General features: G+C 39.5%; 2 protein-coding genes across 3 annotated transcripts; one reads left to right on the forward strand and one right to left on the reverse strand.

The window, feature by feature from the left end:
• The first annotated feature begins 516 nt into the window (after positions 1–516).
• Positions 517–10,338, forward strand: cdhr5b (cadherin-related family member 5b). Its single transcript, XM_088417909.1, has 15 exons — positions 517–598; positions 1,670–1,839; positions 1,905–1,958; positions 2,548–2,637; positions 2,703–2,792; positions 2,871–2,972; positions 3,713–3,898; positions 3,999–4,089; positions 4,155–4,252; positions 4,862–5,065; positions 5,246–5,356; positions 5,425–5,491; positions 6,524–6,883; positions 7,752–7,927; positions 8,761–10,338. The coding sequence occupies exons 1-15, from the start codon at positions 517–519 to the stop codon at positions 9,256–9,258; spliced, it is 2,379 nt and encodes a 792-aa protein (XP_088274035.1). The 3' UTR covers positions 9,259–10,338.
• On the reverse strand, positions 9,426–19,924 carry LOC148422620 (GRAM domain-containing protein 4-like). 2 transcript variants are annotated; one of them, XM_088417908.1, is made up of 18 exons: positions 19,721–19,924; positions 18,858–19,031; positions 18,435–18,537; positions 18,242–18,365; positions 16,312–16,500; positions 16,201–16,226; positions 15,500–15,591; positions 14,621–14,712; positions 14,480–14,528; positions 14,334–14,405; positions 14,217–14,260; positions 14,013–14,122; positions 13,752–13,906; positions 13,126–13,234; positions 12,763–12,856; positions 12,317–12,401; positions 12,113–12,181; positions 9,426–11,337 (listed from the first exon to the last, which is right to left on the reverse strand). In XM_088417908.1, exons 2-18 carry the CDS (start codon positions 18,960–18,962, stop codon positions 11,230–11,232), a joined length of 1,626 nt encoding a protein of 541 aa, XP_088274034.1. In that variant the 5' UTR covers positions 18,963–19,031; positions 19,721–19,924; the 3' UTR covers positions 9,426–11,229. The 2 variants fall into 2 exon arrangements, with proteins under 2 accessions (XP_088274034.1, XP_088274033.1); XM_088417907.1 differs by having other exon boundaries at positions 19,654–19,924.
• Positions 19,925–20,227: the final 303 nt, after the last annotated feature.

Consider the following 20,227-nt stretch of genomic DNA (forward strand, 5'->3'; position numbering starts at 1 on the left):
TTCAATGGTGGCAGGTTTTCTGAAGGTTATATTTTTTCTGAAAAAACAAAAACCACACATTTAAATACGAAGAAAAACTACCGATTTCATCTTGAGAAAAAAAATCTCACGTTGGAAAACAATTTGGTTCATGTCTTTTTATCTTAAAAACACATGTCAAATTTACAGTCGTAAAAACAAATACGCATCCCCGCCAAAAATGACTTTTGGAAATGATCAAAGATTTCTCAGACGTATGCCTTTTGCCCCATCAAACATCAAGTTTATTTCCTAATAATCAGATTTTCACTTCTCAAAACAATAAGACATATTTAGCTATATTGCTCAAGAATCAAACAATCACATGCCGGCCAAACCGTTCGACACTTTGTCATCCGCAAGCCAATCACAAAAGTAAGTTATAAAATCTCACCTGACTGTGCAAACAAAAATGTTTATGGCGGGGAAAAGTCCGTCCAGCCCATAAAACGATGCCGATAAGCAGACGCAAGCGAGAAGAAGACGGCAACGGGCAAAATGGACGCAAGTGGCAGGAATTTTCTCTTCTTTTTTGTCGGTGTGTTTTTTGCCTTTCTGACTACCACAAAGGCCCAAGAAAGTGAGTAACCCAAAGCTTATTCGCTAAAATATCGTCCAACGGTTGGAGACTCTCATTTGTCAAAAGATTTTGTCAAATTGACTCGCAAGAGAAAAAAAGTTGCCGTTTCCCATGATCAGGCTGACTTTTTCATGACAAAAGATTGTGATTTGTTGTTGTTGTGTTTTATGCAAACGTTGACAAACAATAGCCTTTTTTAAAGCAATAATTTAATGTTTTTTTTCCAGATTTTTTTTGTTACAACCTTTATTGGCAAACGTAATGATTTTGTATAAGAGTTAGTATTTGTTAGTTTTTGGTGGCATTGAGATTTTTTTTTCAATCTATTTTCTGGTTTTAGATTCTTTGTTTTTTATTTTAATGTTTTTTGTTCTTTTTTGTTTTATTTTTCTGATATTTTCCTTTTTTGGTTTGAAATGGCTCTTCTGTGTTTACATTTTTTCAGTTTTTTTTTATATATTTTGCTTGTATTTTTAGAAGGATTACCACATTTTTTAGATTTTTTTGTGCTTTTTATATAGTTATTTTATTTTTTGTTTTTTTTAGGGTTATTTTTGTGTTTTATGCTTTTTTCTCTTGTTTTTTTTAGGGTCCCTTCTGTTTTTCTTTTTTTATGCTGTTTAAGTATTTATTTTTTGTTTTCAGATTTGTTTTCTCTTTTAAAAAATATTTTTGCTTGTTTTTGTTGTCTTTTCACATTTTTTTCTGTTTTTTTTAGCACAATTTGCTTTTTTCAGGAGGAAATCCCCCTTTTTAGATTTTTTTTGTGCTCTGTAAATATTTATTCAGATTTAAGATTTTTATCTGTTTGTTTTTAATATTTTAAGCTTGTTCTTGTTTTTTTTTATGTTCCCCCTTTGTTTTTCAGATTTTTTGGGGGTGTTTAAATATTCATTTTCTGTTTTCAGATTTGTTTTCTTTTTCAGAACTATTTTCTGCTTGTTTTTCTTGTCTTTTTTAGTGTAGCTATTTTTCCCCTCTGTTTTTGAGAAGCATTTCCCCCCTAATGGATTTCAACTTGAAAATTTAAGCCCAGTGGGCCAGTGTGATTCTAAGCGCGTCCACTTTCAGTTTGTAGCGCTCGCGAAACGGTGGAAGTGAAGGAGAACAACGCGGCGGGCGACCTGATAGAGACCATTTCGGTTTTGGACGGGGTCACGCCCTCTCTACAGAATCCCGACAAGGTTCCCTTCATTCTGGACGGGAACCAGCTGCTGGCCAGTGGGGTTCTGGACTACGAGGTGGGTGCGGCCGACCGCCAGACCGCAAACCGTCGGCGTCAGCTCAAGTTTTTGTTTGCTTGCAGACGAGCAAGACTCACGTGGTCAAGGTGACGTGCCGAGCTGACTCGGGCCTCGAGGTAAACACTTCAATGCTATGAGTTGATTTGATTGATTTATTATTTCCCTGAATGGATTCAAATTTTGAGAACAAAAGAAAAAGAAGCAGTAAAAAAAATTGTATGATATTGGAGGGGGGTTTATATGTTCAAAAGAAAGTAGGAAGAAGTATCAAACTTATTTAGTCCTACTCCTTCTGTTCTGTTTACAAGTAAATTATGAATATAGATATTATTTCATAACACTAAGACAAAACAAGTCATGGTCCTCTTATTAAGTTCCGTATAAGTTCTAAACATAATACTGGACAAGACTAGCAAATTAGCAAATGGTAATACAGTATTATTGCGAGCAATTTAATGGTATAGGTTTATGGAAGGAATTCTGTGTAAGTATATATTGCAATATAAACTCATAATCAATATAAACATTTTTCCAACGTTACTTTATGTATAGTACACACACACACACATAGGCATAGACATATATATATATATATATATATATATATATATATATATATATATATATATATATATATATATATATATATATTCACAGACTGATAAATTCAAGTGAAAAACATGGAATCATTGCTTGCATTTTCAGTTTCCCCTCATCATCGTGGTACGAGTGCTAAATGTGAACGACAACAAGCCAGTGTTTGATAAGAGCACCTACGCCATCCAAGTCGACGAGGCAAGTACTTCCAGAGGTTTGTCTGTTTGTAAACTAACGCTAACTGGTCGTGTTTGGCATCACAGTTGTTAAGTTTGGGAACGCCGCTCGACCAGTTTCCCGCCACGGATAAGGATGAGGGCACTAGGCTCTACTACACGCTGAATTCAGCATCAGTACGTTCCTCTCTTGTTCTTCGGCCAACATATCTTGGTTCTTAAAATGAGACTTGTTGTATTTTTGTTTGAATTTAGGATTACTTTAGACTGGCTTCGTCTGAAAACCCACAACTGCTCGTCAATAGGATTCTGGATTATGACAAAGTCCAAAGTGTCCAGATGGTCTTGCTCGCCCAGGTGAGGAAACTTTTTCAAAACTTTGATTTTTTTTTCTCAGGTCAGATTCCTCAAAAACAATTCTGTGCCTTATCGTTTTCATTCTTCCTGTGAGGTTTATTATAATGTGAAAGGGGTAAACAAATTTGACCACATAAGTGGTAAGCAGCTACGCTTTGTGTACCTACCTAACTTTTACCCATGACCACCACCTGAGCTAAATATTTGTTTTCCCCTGAAAAATTGCTCCAAGACGTGCAGTGGCTTGAAGCACGATTGAATGTGGTGAAAGATTTCCCGCTCATGTCCTCAGCTAGTAGACAAAACAAGTGTGTTTCATAGAGGGCGGAAAATTTTCAGCCATCCTCTACTTGACAAGTAGCGAAACTTGTGGCTAACAAACAAGCTAATCGAGAAGCAAAAGCTAATCGCCTTCTTGCTCGGTGGTGAGACAAACTGCAGGAAGAACACAGGCTCTGTCTGATAGTTTTTCCTTTTTTTTCATAAAGCTAAGCATCTCCTGTCTTCCTAATCTGATGAAATTCGTTTGTTTACTGAAGGCCGTACACAAATACAGGTGTGCACTTAGCTAGCTAGCTTAGCTAGCTAGTAGCCGGCAACACATTGCAACTGTGCCTGATAACCGGTGATTGTAAAAGGCGGTCTAGATCATAAACTTAAATTTGAGTGCATTCATGCATTCCTCACGTTTTCTCCACTGAAGTTCTCAGACAGATTTTGCTTGATTTTGCTTCTCCAAGGACACACCGTTGTCCGGTTCTGGCGGCGAGGTCTCCTTCACCGCCACTGCTACCATCCAAGTCACCGTGGTGGACGTGGACAATAGACCGCCCTGGTTCCAGCCTTGCAACAAATACGAGGTGGACGGCGCCGTCATCTGCCAGAACGCCGGCTACACGGCCCGGGTGGACCTCAACGAAATGCAGGTGACCACGTTTTTCTTTTCTCATGCCAAGCTAGCAGGCAGATCAGGTATTTTGAACATGATCTCATCTGATTTGGTTTGTAATCTTGTCCTTACACCAGGCTGAGCCCTTAACACTGAAGCCGGGTCCGCTCTACGCCATTGACGGCGACGCTGGGATCAATGTGGCCATAATCTACTCCTTCCTGAGTGGTAAGACAAATCCATTAAAAATCTCTTTTGGAACCTCCAGGGTAACTCCTGGATGTCTTTACCAGGAAACGAAGCCGGCCTTTTCACAATCAACCGCAACACCGGCAACGTTAGCATGATAAGGGCAACCGACGTTTTGGGGACCATCAGTCTCACAGTTCTGGTAAAAAGCACACACACACACACACACACACACACACAAAACTGACAATTAAACGTCGTAACAAACCAAAACGTTAGAGAAAAGTTAGCTTGGTTCCTGCTAACATGTAATGGGAAAAATCAGACGAGGATCGATGATAAGATAGCTTCAGAATAGCTACCTTTACACACTTGGGGAAACGATACATACGAAATACGTTTAAAGTGTAAAACATTACTCACAGTAGGGCTGGGCTGAAAATCAAATAAATTGTGACGAATTTGTGAAATAAAATTTGAAAAATGTCTGAAAGCTAGAAGGGTTGTTTACAAAAGGGACTAACTACTTAATTGTGGCATTTAAAGGGTTAATCCACATATTTAGCCACTTTCAGCTGTACAAAATTAACATTTTGTCAATAATTAACTATTTTCTTACGAGACATTTTTAGACACTCCTTCAGCCTAATGTCTAGGATTGACTTAAAACGCATAAAATTACGTATTTGGGATTGAATGAGTTAATTTGATAACCAAATCATTTTTCTAGTGCAAGGTATTCTTTTAAATGACTTAAACCTGTCAGTTCTGTCTAGATGTGATGAGAATTTCTGCGTTTGTTCTCTGGCAGGCTGCGCAGACAATAGGCACTTCTCAAATTGCCACCACGAGGCTCACGGTCAGCGTTCAGGTGAAGAGCCTCCATAAACCGAAGTTTCAGAAGCCTACGTACCAAGGCGCGGTCTCTTCAGTGGGCGCCATGGTGACAGACCCGACCAATAAGGACATACCGCTTCAGATCATCGCCTTGGACGAGGACTACGCCAGTGTGGAGGTATCTATCCATGCTTCGAAAATTTCAAATCCAAATCTGCTAAATTTATGTAAACTGCTGACCATCCAAAGATCTAGTTTTCAATAAGAGGTGGTAATACTGTTCTTAAGGAGGTCTGTACTTTGGATTTGATGATTTACTTTTACCTCCATTGTGACTGTCACGTTCCTGTCCCACCAGGGAATAAACCCTAATATTGTGTACCGCATCATCGGAAGCGAAGACTTCTCCATCATTAACGGCTTCTTGTTCATGACCAAGGACCTCCCGGAGGACACTTTATCCCTGCAAGTGAGTTTCACTCAACCGAAGCACCCGGCGAACCAGCTTTTGACTAAATTCCTGAACTGACCTTGCAGGTGGAGGCGGTGGACACGTCTAATGATGACAAAGTAATAGCGCCACTCTCGGTGGAGGTCAATACAGGTAAAAAGAAAATTCCCTACAATAGGAACCAATATAGGGATGGGGACACAGGTCAGGACTTGGCTCAAGTTGTCTATTAAAGGGTTTGGGACTTTTCTTGTAATTCTTCTCAACTGTGGAGCAAAATCTTTAAACGTTGGCGATCGATTAGATTCGCCTTGTACATGCATCTGACATGGGGTGTCACCATCTATCAATTTTCTAGTGAACCCTCTTTGGGGTAGTCCTGCCAAGCTGTCATTAGGCAGAAGAGGAAGTCTTAATCACCCCGGACAAATCGGAATATCTGGGGAAAATCCCTACAAATTAGAAACGGAGGTTCAGACAATCTAGAGGTGTTGCGTGTCATCACCAATTCTTGATTGTACCGTTCAAATCCTTCAAGAGGAACCGTCCATTTTCATGACATTACTTACAATCAGGGTCAGCCCTGAGCATCTTCTCGTGAGCCATGGTGATGGACAAAGTGAAAGACAAGTTCCGCGGGAGTCTCAATCTTGCAGACGACATTGCGATCTGCAGTGAGAGTAGGTCCCAGATGGAAGAGAATCTTGAGAAATTGTATGAAACAGAGAGATGAGAAATGAAGTTCAATCAGATCTGAAAGGCTGAATGGTGAGTTTACAAGGCATAGTTGCGAAGAATGTGCAGGGGTTCAAGGACTGTCCTTGGGATTGACTGTTCCGCAAAATGGGCAATGAGGGAGAGGTGAGGAAGTACAGACAGGATGGAGCAAAAGAATGGAAAAGCAACACTGTTGGGGAGGGACAAGGATGGACAGGAAAATTGGCGGTAAAGGACTCTGGTACAAAGTTACCTAAAAGTCACAACGAACACAGAAAAGAATAGCTTTAGTTTGGTAGAGAAGGTTTGATCATCAGTCAGTGGCAGGTCTTCCAGACCTGGTGGTCAAAAAGAAGATCCAACTTCAAATTGGAGACTCTTCTTTACATACCAAGACTGTCTGAATTGTGACTGGAAGGATGGTGATTGCCCTCCGCTCTCTAAGCTTCACATGTGCTCTCCTCTCAGGTCTCACCACCACTGCTTTGCCTTTGAGCACTACCGACAGTGTGACCAGCCCGCAAACTACTAATGGTGGGACTACAGATCAAACAGAGTCCACCACCATTCCCAGTACCACCAACGCTGATACCTCCACCGAGGGTAGAACCACTGAAAAACAGGAGTCCACCACCAACCTTGGTACTTCCACTGGGAGTCGAACCACAGAACCTATGGAGTCCACCACCGGCCCCGGTACTCCCACTGACAGCAGCGTCTCCACTGGGGTCACCCCCACTAGCCAAAGTATCACAAGCGCTGCCTCGGATTCGCCGGTGACGTCACAGGTCACCGACAGTCCCACCAGCTCCGCGGACCCTAACACAGGTGGTCATGGATTTTGTCTTGCTAATTGGCATCTGCTTATCCAGAGAGCTTTGCCACCTAGGTATTTAGTGGTTAATTCACCTGGTTTACGCGTTGGGGAAATTGGGTTCGGTTCTCACTCATGACGGGGTGAATGCAGGTGGGATTGACCCACGGTATAGTCCACCTCTTGCTCAAAAGATACCCATGTCCATGAACAGGACCATTATTTTTCTTAAAAAGTATAGAAAATGGATGGATGGGAGGTCTAAAAACATGAACGAAAGATCTGGTGGACTCTGACTTGACTTGGACAATTGTGACTTGGACTCAGACCTTTGTGACTCAAAACTGACTCGGACTTGGACCTTCGTGGCTCTAACTTAACTCAGAGTGGACCCTTGTGGCTCAAACTTAATTCAGACTTGGACCTTTGTGACTAACTTGACAGACTCAATAAAGATGGACTTGATGAGAGTCCTATGTGTTGCTAGGGTAGGGAGATTTTGCGGAACAAGCTTATATTCACAGGGCCGCTGGAAACCGCCAGTCACAAATAGTAAACACTACACCTCAAATTATGAAAAAGCCTCGTTAATAAGAGGTAAAACATCTGAACGTCCAACAAGAGTCCCGTTATCTCCATTCAACTATTTGATTGACTTGGACGACCGAAAACGTACACAGCCATGGCAGCCGGATATGTGAAAAATAAACCCCACTAAAGGTGGACCAAGCAGGAAAACCGGAGGCTTGGGGTTTTCCCACAGACATGATCACTCAAGAACATTAATATAAAGCCAACAATAACATTCAATGCCACGCAATCCTTAGATGGAACTTCTTTACACCAACTTGGGTCTCAACTGTTGACTTTTGTTTCTTCCAGAGAAGGTGCCTATCCCGCCAGGCAACTTTGGGTCAGGGGACATGGCAGCTCTTGGGGCGACTCTGGGCGTTCTTCTCTTCATCTGCTTGGTGATCATCGGAGTGCTGGTTTGTCGCCTACAGAGGGGAAAAGCGGACTGGAGGAAACTTCACGAAGCCAGTGTCTTCCGAAGCTCCGTGAGTATGATCTTCTGGAAGTTTCCAACAAGTTCTTTTTGGTTTTGTAGGTTTGCCACGGTGAAGGGGCACTGAGTCATGCCATCGTGTTTTAGTAAGATTTTGTTGCGGTTCAAGATGCAAAAGTACTGAAGAAAAACATGAGTATCATATATTACCCTCTTCCACGCCCAAGTCCTAGTGTTTTGTTTTTCCCAGAAGCACCTGTCCCTGATTCTTCAAACATTACCAGAAATTTGTGTTTTTTTTCTCAAGAAAACCAAGAAAGTGAGACAAACTGTGCTTTGGGAATCATGGGAGACAGGCCGGTCTTGGATGTCTCAGATACTACCTCAGAAGCCAGAAAACCTGTGGGCTCACATTTTGAGTCTATGGCAGCCTTTTTCACACAGAACCCCGGAATTTGCTGACCTGAGTGTGCTTTGGAATTCCTGTATTAGAATTGTTAGTGTCCACCTTGGCACCTAGGTTCCGGCTTTTCTTCCCACTAGCTTATTTCACTAGCTAAGATGGGAAATTTTCATTTGGTCTTTGATTCCTCCACATTTCAAGTTGGTACCATTCACAGAATCCAACAAAGATCCATAGTATTATTGTCATGTTCTTTTCATGATTTTGGAATCCCTCTTTCCAAATTGCGGGTCCCGACTTTCCTTTCTTATGTTTCTTGGAGTCACCCTTGCGGTTTAGCTATAAACCCTGTTTCGTATGCTTTGCGCAGAACAGCCAAAAAGACAGCTTTGATAGGAAACAGAAAACAGGAAAGGGGATACTGCCATCTTGTTTCCTGAGGGATTGAAATTGTGTCTCTGAAAATGATTTTGTCTCCTCAGCTGGGCCAGGGCTTGGCCGGCGAGAAGAAGGGCGTCCAGTACACTAACGAAGCTTTCCAGCACGACGAAGACGACAACGGCAGCGTGGGCCCCGGGGGTCCGTACGCGGCCTCCACGGAAGAAGGGCCGGCGGGCGACTCGGCCCTCAAGTCCGGCGTGAGGGCGCTGGGCAGTCTTCTGGATGACGACAACGTCAGCCATACCAGTTCTGACAAGGAGAAGGAGGTGAAGCCCATTCTGACCAAAGAACGGCGCTTGGAGGAAGGCTACAAGGCCGTTTGGTTCAAGGAGGACATCGACCCCAACGCCAAGGAGGAGGTGGTCATCATTCCTGACAGCAGGGAAGACGACAGCGAGGACCAAGATGATGACGAGGGTCCCGCTAAACCCTCAAAAGTGGGCTTCGCCGAGCCCGACCTGGACAGCGGACTGGGAGTGAAGATCGAGGATCCGACGGAGGACTCGGAAGGTGACGACGTTGTGGACGTCGACCTGTGAGGAGGGTGCGGCGAGAAGCGATAAAAGCTGATGATTTACAGTGTCAGATTGCAGCAAAAACTAAAAGGAGCCACGCCCGCAAGTCGAATCATGTAATCATCAGCGGACTCACTTTAACAGCTGCCATGTGGAAAGATAATGTGTTCGGTTCGGAAAGTACGGCAGGATGAGACATAAGTTTTACTTTATTTTCTGTGCGAGGATGCAAAGTTCAATATCATGGAGACAGGAAATGACGTTAGCCCTTTGTTCACGTGTTTTATAGCTCGCTAGCTAGCTTAATGTTAAATAGTCAAAGATAAAAGCACACTTGGCAAATTTTGTTTGTGTAAATAGATATCAAAAAGGTTCAGATTCAGAATGTATTCATATTTTGTTGGTGATTAAATATGAGCAGATACATGCTTAACAATTATGCAAAAAAAAAAAAACTCAAGTTGTACATTATTTACATCAATACATTTATATTGAACTGCCCAGAAACACTATAGCTTTAGCATTTAGCATACAAGTTTGTAGGAGCATATTTTTAGGCACATCCTTTTTGGCTAAATGCAAAAACTTTTTTTTTTCCCCATAATGCCACGGGGTAATGACTTGTGCATGCCCAACTAGAAAGAAAAAAGCTGTTTTGTTGTTGTTGTTTTTTTTAGTGTTTGGCTGCCATTACATATTTGGAAATCAAGTGAGTAAGCTTTGTTGTTTTTTTTTAAGCAATATTTTATCTTTTTTTTAATGTCAGTTTTATGTGATGGGCTATGCCCGTGGCATTATGGGGAAAAAAGGCTTTGTTTATAACATTAACCGTGCAAGTATGCTTGACTATATTTGTAATTATATTTTAATGTACTTGTAGGCTAAATGCTAAAAACATATTTTTTTCCCTAATGCCACAGGGAACCGTGTATGCCCAAGTACAAAAGAAACAAAACAAAACAAATAAAAAAAAAAGGCAGACAAATAGTGGGGCGGGCCCCCCTTGGGGCTTTGTTTTTGTCATGTGAAGTGTGATTGCAATGAAATTCTTATTTCAACCTATATAAACACTGTAAAAAAAAAACAATTAAATGATTAACAGTTGTTGAAAGCTGATTTATGTTGCTTTTTATTTTGTTAATGCTAGAAAGGATAGTTTTAGGTATACTTATTCAACTTTTATAGACAATAATCTTGTCAGCGTTTCAAGTGCGTGTGTGTGTGTGTATGTGGGGGGGGGGGGGGTATTTTACGTTCCAAAGTAAAAAAAAAAAAAAAAAAAAAAAGAAGCTATTATTTAGAATTTGGCTGACACTATACCAACACGTTTGAAAATTAGGTGAGTTAGCATTGTATTTTTTTGTGATGATTTAATGCCACTGGGAATTCTTGTGGCATTATGGAAAAAAAAAACTGTTTATATTAATCCTAGAGGGGGTCCACTTCCCCCACAGGACTGTCTCTTACGTCTTTTGTACATTGAAATCCCGGAAGCACACAACACCAAAACAGTAGAAGTTTTTCAAGTATTCAAAAAAAAAAAACATTGTACTTGAAAATAAAATAGAAACATAAATCTCATTTCAAAAAATATAAAAACTTTACACCACTTGTACAACCACAAACTATAAAAATATCCCAATAAGACTTTTAAACAGGCACTTGTCATAAAAGGACAGCGTCTCGCGGTGGAGACAAGCTGGAGTTAAAAAAAAAAAAAGACACCACAAGGATAAAAATTGCTAAGGCCATAGAAAAATCACATAAATATGCTTTTGTTTCCATGTTTAGTTGGCTAAAATAATTGTGAAAACTGCTGGGATTAGCTGACGTGTACATTTTGATTGATTTGGATCATTTCTACCCGCTAAACCAACTCCGAGAAATCTCAAGTATTTTTCAACAATTCATGTCGACTTTTCATTTTGCTAATCATGGTCTAATTGTGACGATTGTCAGCAAATTTTGGCACGTTTGGAAGAAAAAGAAGGATTACTACGTCTGGGGGCTGGACGCTGTCTCCTTGGCAACAACCAGGTTGCGCTGGGCTGAAATGATGTCAAAAACTTCGTCTCGATTGGACATGGCTCCAAACACCATCGGCTGAAAAAAAAAGAAAAAAAAAAGAGAAAAGCATTTTTTTAAGCTTGAGGACCCTATTTTATAATTACAACTGATAAAACTTAAGGTAATAAAAATATAGGTATGTAATTATTCATTTTCTGAACTGTTTATTGCCACTTAAATTGTATAATTTAATAGTAATTTAATCATTTAATCTCAAGGTTTCACTTAACATAGAACGTGTTCAATGTATTTGAAGATATAAAATTTACAGTATTACTTATTTAAGTATTTAAATGATTTTACAGCCAAATCAAAATGTTTAAAAAATATTTGGTTGCCATTACTTACAGTTCAAAAATAATTTATGAAATAAAAGACTGAAATAAGATTAGATAAAAATAAAAACACAATAAAATACATCAATACATTAAATACATTAAAAAATACATTAAAATAAATATGCAAATTAAATCATGACAATTATTTAAATCATTAAGTTGAAAAATGCATATTAATTTTAATCATTTATAAAATACTGTACATAAAATGTATATGGAACTTAAGTATTAATATATCATGAAACTTTAATAAAATTAAAACACAAAATAACCATATTTGTGTTATTTACACAACATAAAATAAGATTAAAATATTTAAAATGGAATAACACATAATCTAATCTAGACTTTGAATGAAATAATCATTGAAATGATAAATAAATTGCTTTAAAAAGGAACATGCATTTTTTTTTTGTGATTACAAATAAATCACAATTTTTTACACATTTTCCCATGTCTGCCATGTCTCTTACCTTTTGGGTGTGTGGCGTTGCTATGGAGATGCCCATCCCCAGGCCCGCTAACATAGACAACACTTTGTACTGTAAGGGAAGGGGGGGCAAGATTAAAATAAGATTTTAAAATAATAATCATAAAAAATAATAATGATATTGATAATACAATACTAATAATAACAATAACAATCTTTCTTTTGTGAGGTCAAGTTGGGCGAGCACCTTCTGCATGTCGGTGATGTCCAGCAGTTTGATGACTTTGTCCCTCTTGGACGAAGACGAGCGGGAACATTCGAAGCACAGGTAGCTTACCGGGGCGAGGTATCATCATTTTGGAGCAGAGAGCAAATTAAAACAAAAAAACAAAACAAAAACAAAAAAAAACACCTCAGCCCGTAACTTCTAAATAGGCTTGAGCAATTAAATTAATTTGAATTGATTGAAAATCACAATTGCCAAGGGCTCGGCGAACGACCGATCACAGCTCAGCTTGCAAATGTCACATGACCTAACTCGAAAAACAGCTGAGCCGTGATTGGTTGTTACTTGAGCCCGAGCAACTGTAATGTCAAAACAAAGAATGAAACATGTGTTTTACCAGAGTGAATAAATGGCCCAATTGCATGAAATATATTGTTTGTAAAAACATATTTTTGAGGCCACCTTACTTGTTGGTGACGTAGAGGACGCCGTTGCGGATGTAGTCAGCGGGCGTCTTCTTGTCGCGGTTGATGAGGCAGCAGCGCCAGCCGGTTTCACACACTACACACATATTTTTGTCTTACTATCTTAGTGGGGCCTTAATGCATTTCCTAACCCCCAACTTAAGCATCACAACGGATTGTCTAACCCTTAGCCCGATCGCAAGCAAAATCCAACTCAAACCTAAACTCTAAAACCAAGTCTTGACCCTCAAAAAGAGGTCTGGGCTAGTGTGTCCCACCAAAAGGACAAGAGGTCCTCACAAATGAGCGAAAACAAAAACAAACCTCCCACACACACAGCAACTAGCACCCAAGACACGAGGTTACCTGCTAGGGGGCGCTCACTCTCGGGTAGGTTGAAGACCTCGCGGAAAGTTCCTCGCTTGGTGCTGTAGTATCGGCTTCCTCCGCTTCCGTCGAAGCCGCCGGCGGGAACCTGAGTCATAACACGGATAACATCGAGCATTATGTTACACAAGATCAAGTTAATTATTTATCCATGGCTTAATACTGCCGCTCCCCCTCACACACCTAAGAAGAAAAACAAGCCAGCATTTGCTTCAGAAGATCGAGAAGAGGAACAAAACAGACAAGTAAAAAGTGGACTTTTGGGACTAACATATCAGTGGTTGCAATATGAAGAAGATGATGACTGATGGTACGGATAAACTTACTCGATTTTAATAAATTCTTCAGTGACATTTGTTAATATTAGTTGGTTTTTGCTCACGTCTTATAAACGAGCTTTGAACATTGGATTTACATTGTCGTTTTTAAGGCAAAATTTTTAGGACTCCAAACATTTCTATTGGGACTCATAGTTTTTTAGTACTGCAAGTCACCGCTTTAAAAACCCTGCGTAAAACGTTAGCGGCCTGGAAATCCGACCAGCACGGATGAATGACCGCTTTACGTAAGCAAACAAAAGCAGGTGAAAGCGGGTTGGTACTGACCCGTCTGCCAAGCGAGGGGTTGGCCCGATCCCTCAACTGGATGTCGGTGGGCAGATTGGTCCAAACGATGTGCGCCGTGTCGTAGCGCTGACGCAGTTTGGGGCAAGTCTTGAAGATGAAGTTGATGATGAAAAACTTGACGCCCACAAAAACGCCTGAGGAGGAAGTTGACGAGTCGCCATCCGGCCATGATAAAATGAATGAAAGAATTATTCATTTTGAAAGTATAAATTAATGACAGAAATGTTTATCATTTTGTACCTATGATGAATCCCAGCAGTTTGTAAGGCAGCAGGCAGGAGGCGATGAAGGACACCCACAGGGCCACGTACAGCTTCTTGGTCAACTGAGGCTCCACCCACATGAAGAGACTACTCACACACACACACAAAAACATCAGTTTGTATATTTCGTCCATCTTATTAACCCAAATTACAACCAGAAAAGCCCAGTTGATAATCTCACTTCTTTATCTTCTCCAGGATGTCGGCCATCTTGCCAAAGATATTCTGTCGAGGAGAAGAACAAAAATAAGTGGAGCTCTGGTTGCCAACCAAAACAACAGCACCTAATTTAGGTCACCTGAGCTCTCTGGGCTACATGCAGAACCAGCTGGAACTTCTCTGACACCGTCAGGTCTTCTCTGGGAGGTTCCTGTCAAAGACGGAAAAGGGGCGAAAGATTCGGACACCTGTCGATCGCTCGTGGGCGTACACGCGCACGCTCACCACAGGTTCTGAGACTTCCGGAACGATGCTCCACTGGATCCTCCAGCCCCTGAGAGAATTAAAGGAAAATCCTCATGACGGCATTGATATTTCATTACCGTTTTTCTATTGGCTGACAGGACCGGGGTGGGCGGGGCTCACCTGGCAATGAGGTAGTTCAAAGAAAGGCGCAGGACGGCCAGGAAGAGGAACATGGAAATGGTCCAGCCGCGCCATGTGGCATACATATAGATCTGATAACAACACACACGTGACAAACACATAGCATGTAGCCTCGAGCCAAGAAAATAATTTATTCATCTACCTATGTTAAGCATTTATCAGTTATCCAGAAAGATCACAATGAACATCCAACCGTTAGCATTTAGAAGCTACTCTCTTGTTAGCATCTAGGTGCTAGTCTAGTTCACAGCAAGCAGCGTTGGTAATTTACCTGTAAGTGTTGGGTACTAATTCAGACAGCATCCAGGTGGCATCTAGCCTCCAGAAGTTAGTCTCTAGTATATGGCAACTAGCATTAATTATTATCAGCAAAAGTTAGACGGTTAATATTTAGCATAATTAGCATGTGGCTTCATGAAACTAGTTTACAAAACTAGCATTACTTGTGTTCAAAAATAAGAGGTTCGAGTTAACGTTTAGCGACTAGTTAGCATGTACCCTCAAGAAACTAGCTTGCGATGCACAAAAAATTTGCATGACTCATTTAGCATGTTGGGTTTCGAAGTTAGAGGTTCTACCGTTAAGGTCCGGTTAGCGTGTTGTTTCAAGAAATTGCTTTACAATGAAGAGCAATAAGCGTTACTTATTTAGTGCTTGAAAGCGGTTCTACAGTTATATAGCGTCCAGCAGTTAGCATGTAGCTTCAAGAAACTAGTTTACAATGCATAGCAACTAGTACTCGTTATTTAGCAACTAGTGCTTGAATGTGGTTCGACAGTTAAAAGTTGAGCATCCGCTTGGCATGCGGCTTTAAGAAACTGGTTACAATGAACAGAAACAGTTGAGGTTTAGCCTTACAGTGAAGGCGATAGCAGAGGTGTAGACGGAATACCAGCTGGACAAGGCCGAAAGGTCCCTCATGAAGCTGGTGATGGGCCTCAGTCCTCTCTCTGAATAACACAAACACGGGTTGTTCTCCTTTCCAAATTGCTAATTCGTTCTAGACATTTCTATTTGTCGACTGGAATCCGAAGGCTTACTAGTATGTTTTTGTATGCCTCGGCGTGGAAGGGGGTCTTGTCAAAGGTCTTGGAAGTTCAGGCTTAAAAAACACTGTACTGACTAATAGTTCTCTCTAGAAAATGCCATTGAATTTCTTTGGATGTGAAATCAGTGGACAATATAGATGTTAGTCAATCTTGACTTGTCAAGTCGAGGGATAATGAGGAAATGTGTTGGAGGTCAGACGAGTTAAGAACCCTGACACTCAAACAAAGAAAAGAAGCTGCTGAAATGCAGTCCTTTTTTTTTAAATATGTATTTTATGATCGTCCATGATCTGCGCAAATTCTTTCCGATTTTAGGTGGTACCTGATCCATGATACTTGATGTAGGTATGCTCAATAATCACACTTTTCTCTCTCAAGATTTCCAGTTGCTCTTCAAACTATTTTTGTCTTCCATCAGAACGTTAATGAAGACATGTTGCTGTCAGCATTCCGCCGTTAGTTGTTGCGACACTGAGCAGAAAGTTTGCATAAAAAGTGAAAGTGACTCACTGAAACGCCTCATGTTTTCCGTCAGCCTGTGGAGGAGTGAGAGTGAAATTTATAACAAATATGAATATGAACTATGAATCACATTCGGGAGTGGGAATGTCGCCGGCTCACCTCCTGGCACTGAGCGGCTCGTCCGGCTGGGGCGCCTCCTCCACGGGTTGCATGTGGAAGTCGTCAAAGTCCACGCCCAAGCGATTGTAAAGCCACTGCTGGAAGCGAATGTAAACATCTTCTTTCTCGGGGGTGGGGATGTCCTGAGGGGGCGGGGCTTTCGCAGAGATCGGCGACGGTTCTTCCAGTCTGTCAAAGTGATGAGCAGACAAAAATTCAGACAACGCATAACAAGGAAGTCTGTCGTCTTTGTTTGAAGAGTCAATTTTTAGAATTCCTTGCCCCCTGGAATTTATTTGAAAATTCATCACCTGAAGTCATATTCACTTATAGCCACATGTAATTTGGTAGGCATGTCTATTGTGAACAAAAATAAATAAATAAATGAAAAAACAAAAAATTGAGCCCCTAAAGTCATGTCCAGTTGTCAAATTTGGTGGGCATGTCTTTCTTGGATACTGTAGACCAACAAAAAAAGTCTCGGGAAAGAAAAAGGATTTTTTTTTTCAATGATGTACCCCCTGTGAATTTTTTTTTCAGCCAAGTACTCCTCAACCAGTGAAAGCATTTTTGGGTTAAAAAAAAAAAAGACTTAAACATACCATCAGTGTCTGATTTATTAAACTTTATACCCTTTCAAACTTAATTTGTATTAATCCACAAAAAAATAAAAACATAAATAAATTAATAATCAACCTAGAGTACCCTCTTTTAAATCATAGAAGAAATCGGTCATCAAAAAGAAATTACTTGATAATAATATTTTTACATAAAAGAATAATCAATATAAAGTGTCAAACCTGTTCTAATATATATATATATATATATATATATATATATATATATATATATATACATATATATATACACATATATATATATATATATATATATATATATATATATATACATATATATATACGCATATATATATATATATATATATATATACACATATATATATATATATATATATATATACATATATATATACACATATATATATATATATATATATATACACATATATATATATATATATATATATATATATATATATACATATATATATATATATATATATATATATATATACATATATATATATATATACACATATACATATATATATATATATATATATATATATATATATATATATATTACACAAAAAATAGTAAACATAAAGCATCCTGTCTTGGGCTTACAGTAGAGATTTGTTCACAAAAATAAATCATTAAAGTAATTATTAATAAACATTACACAAAAAATAATCAACATAAAGAGTCAGAAATTTTCAAAAAGTCATAAATATAAAGAAATATTTGTCCACAGAAAAATATCAAACATAAAAATATAAAACATCCCGTTTTGGGATTACAGTAGAGATCTCTTTATAAAAACAAATCATTAATTATTAAGAAATATTTGTCCACCCGCCAAAATACGGGAAACAACATAAAGTGTCAGACCTGTTCTCCAAAAGAAGAATATTCACCTTAAATTGTTCTCTTTTGAGATCATAGCAGAGATATGTTCACAAAAATAAATCATTAAGTTGACAGGTGACGAGAGGTGGCACGTAACAAGTTGGCTTGAACCATTCTAGTATGGGGGAGAATCTGGCTTTTTGCAATAATGAAACTGAATAACCTATTTTCCTGAAACAATTAATGAATTCAATAATTTTTGAAAGGATTTTGCATGTTTCTTTGTTTGTTTTATTTAACATCTCCAGTTCCTCCAGGAGTTCCTTCAAATTTGATTTGCTTAGCCACACAAAATTTGGTAGGCACGTCTACAATGAAAAGACCTTCAAAAAAAAAAAAACATGGCAGAAAAGACATGAGAAGTCTGACATTTTACTTTGAGGCGGCTTTTTTTTGGTCATTTCTAGAGGTAGGAGCATAGGCAATAGGTCTGACCTCACCTGCCATTGATGATGTCATGAAGTTTTTGTTCCAGTTCCACGTTCCTGCCGCGTTCCCGTTCCAGCTCCTGTCGCAATGCTTCCACTTCGGATTCCTCCTCTCTGAGTTTCTTCAGTTCCTCCTCTGGAAGGTGGCATGATCAGAGTCACATGACAAATCGAAAACAAAACAAAGACAAAATACTCAACTCACGCAAGAAATGTTTCTCTAACAAGGTGATCTCCAGGTGCCCCTTGACCTCATTCAAATCTGATTTGGATTCATCATTAGATGTAGAAAGCGTACCTGGCGCAACCTGAATGGACAGAGAACATGTCAAGTCAAATCATAATCAATTAAAAATGACTACACTATTAGCATCACTCTACTACACAAAATATACGGTTACACACCCCCAAAATATTTTTTTTAATATAAAGAAAATGTTATGGTTTAAAAATCTCTTCAATATATTTTTTTGATTTATGCACACTTTTTCTTGGGTAACATCAAAAATAAAGTAGACGTCCATAGTCCCATTTCTGCGAGACACCGCAAAGTACACGCCCACTCCCCTTATACTGACACTTGGCGAACATTAGTGTAGCTGTGTGAGTTGTGCGTTCTATTCGGCACCTCCTCGCTGCATTCCGCGTCCGACGTGTTGGGTGATTCCGACATATCCACCATTTCATCGCGCCTGTGGCCCCAATTCCTGATCCGGTCCAAACGCCTCCGCATGGTAGAACCTTGTGGACGCCACCGCGCCCCGCTGCTCGCTCTCTACCTGGAGACCACTGACAAGGGGTTCTGCAGATAGGAAAATATATTTTCTTTTTAAAAGGGATCTATGTGATAGTTTTATCGTCAGGGTTGCTGTGAGGCGTTCCACAGAGTTCTGTACTTGATCATTTTCTATTTCTATATTGCATGCATTTTATCAGTATATTCTTGACTATAGACACGTTAGCCTCTCTTCAAAAGGTGTTTGCTGAATTACATTCTCTGCCTATCTGGAAACCAAATCAGGATGTGGTCACAACTTTGTATGCGTTCACATCATAGGTAGTACATAATGAGAAAACGGCAGCATCAGATGTAGTGTATAAAGAAATGGGGCGAAGGACACAACAGTATTTGCAGCATTCCTTTTGCACCAAAGAAATGTTCTGCCTCAATACAATACAATACAATACAACACAATACAATACAATACAATACAATACAAAACAAAACAATTACAATACAGTACCATAGCTACTGCCTCTGACGTCCCACAAAAATGTCAAGGAGGGCAAAAATATCAGGACTTTTGATTATCATATGTCAATGATTTTTTTTTGCAGTTGTTACTCATATTTTGACCCTCAGGTGCACAATAACAAACTTAACTGTTATCTCCCAGACAATCAAAACACGAGCAAAAGTGTACCTAATGTTGTGGCAGCCGAAGGTGACAGCCAGCCAATCACGTTCGAGCTCGCTAAGCTTTGACACACCTGAGCTGAAGAATGTTGCTGAAAAGTGAACAAGTTGTTATTTCAAAGCAAACTTGTTTTCAAGTTTTTCTGCGGTGCCCCGACGAGGCTCCAAGCCGATCAGAGCCCTCTCGAGTCGGCACTTCCTTTGTCGGAGGCGGTCAATCAGTGGTGCAGGATATTCTGCGACGAAGAGCAAAAACTCCCGTCCAACAAGTTTCGTTGTCAACCATCACGCCAGATAGTAGGCGTGGCTTCGAGCTACAATTGTGGGTGACGTCACGTCCTCGCGTTAACAAAAACAAAATAGATTAAATTAGATTTCTTTTTTTAAACACGTGTAGTTTGGAGTAATTTCATTGACTAGTAATTTATTCAAATTTATTTAAAATATGTATAAATTATATATTTAATATAAAATATATATTTAATATAATGTATTTGAAATATTTTTAAAGACTAAAGAAGTTTCTGTTGTTGTCCAATGGGTGGCGGTAAAGAATATCTTGTGTGATAGTCTTGCACCAA

This window comes from Hippichthys cyanospilos, chromosome 6, assembly GCF_059441005.1.
Source record: "Hippichthys cyanospilos isolate Australia breed blue-spotted pipefish chromosome 6, RoL_Hcya_1.0, whole genome shotgun sequence".
Taxonomy (NCBI): domain Eukaryota; kingdom Metazoa; phylum Chordata; class Actinopteri; order Syngnathiformes; family Syngnathidae; genus Hippichthys; species Hippichthys cyanospilos.

Excerpts from the sequence above, each read along its gene's own strand:
- cdhr5b (XM_088417909.1), top strand. The coding sequence starts at position 517 with ATGGACGCAAGTGGCAGGAATTTTCTCTTCTTTTTTGTCGGTGTGTTT. Across the intron at positions 2,973-3,712 it reads AGATGGTCTTGCTCGCCCAG|GACACACCGTTGTCCGGTTC; the intron begins GTGAGGAAACTT and ends TGCTTCTCCAAG. Across the intron at positions 3,899-3,998 it reads TGGACCTCAACGAAATGCAG|GCTGAGCCCTTAACACTGAA; the intron begins GTGACCACGTTT and ends TCCTTACACCAG.
- LOC148422620 (XM_088417908.1), bottom strand. The coding sequence starts at position 18,962 with ATGCGGAGGCGTTTGGACCGGATCAGGAATTGGGGCCACAGGCGCGAT. Across the intron at positions 16,227-16,311 it reads GAGCCGCTCAGTGCCAGGAG|GCTGACGGAAAACATGAGGC; the intron begins GTGAGCCGGCGA and ends ACTCCTCCACAG. Across the intron at positions 12,402-12,762 it reads GTCCTCTACGTCACCAACAA|CTACCTGTGCTTCGAATGTT; the intron begins GTAAGGTGGCCT and ends CGCCCCGGTAAG.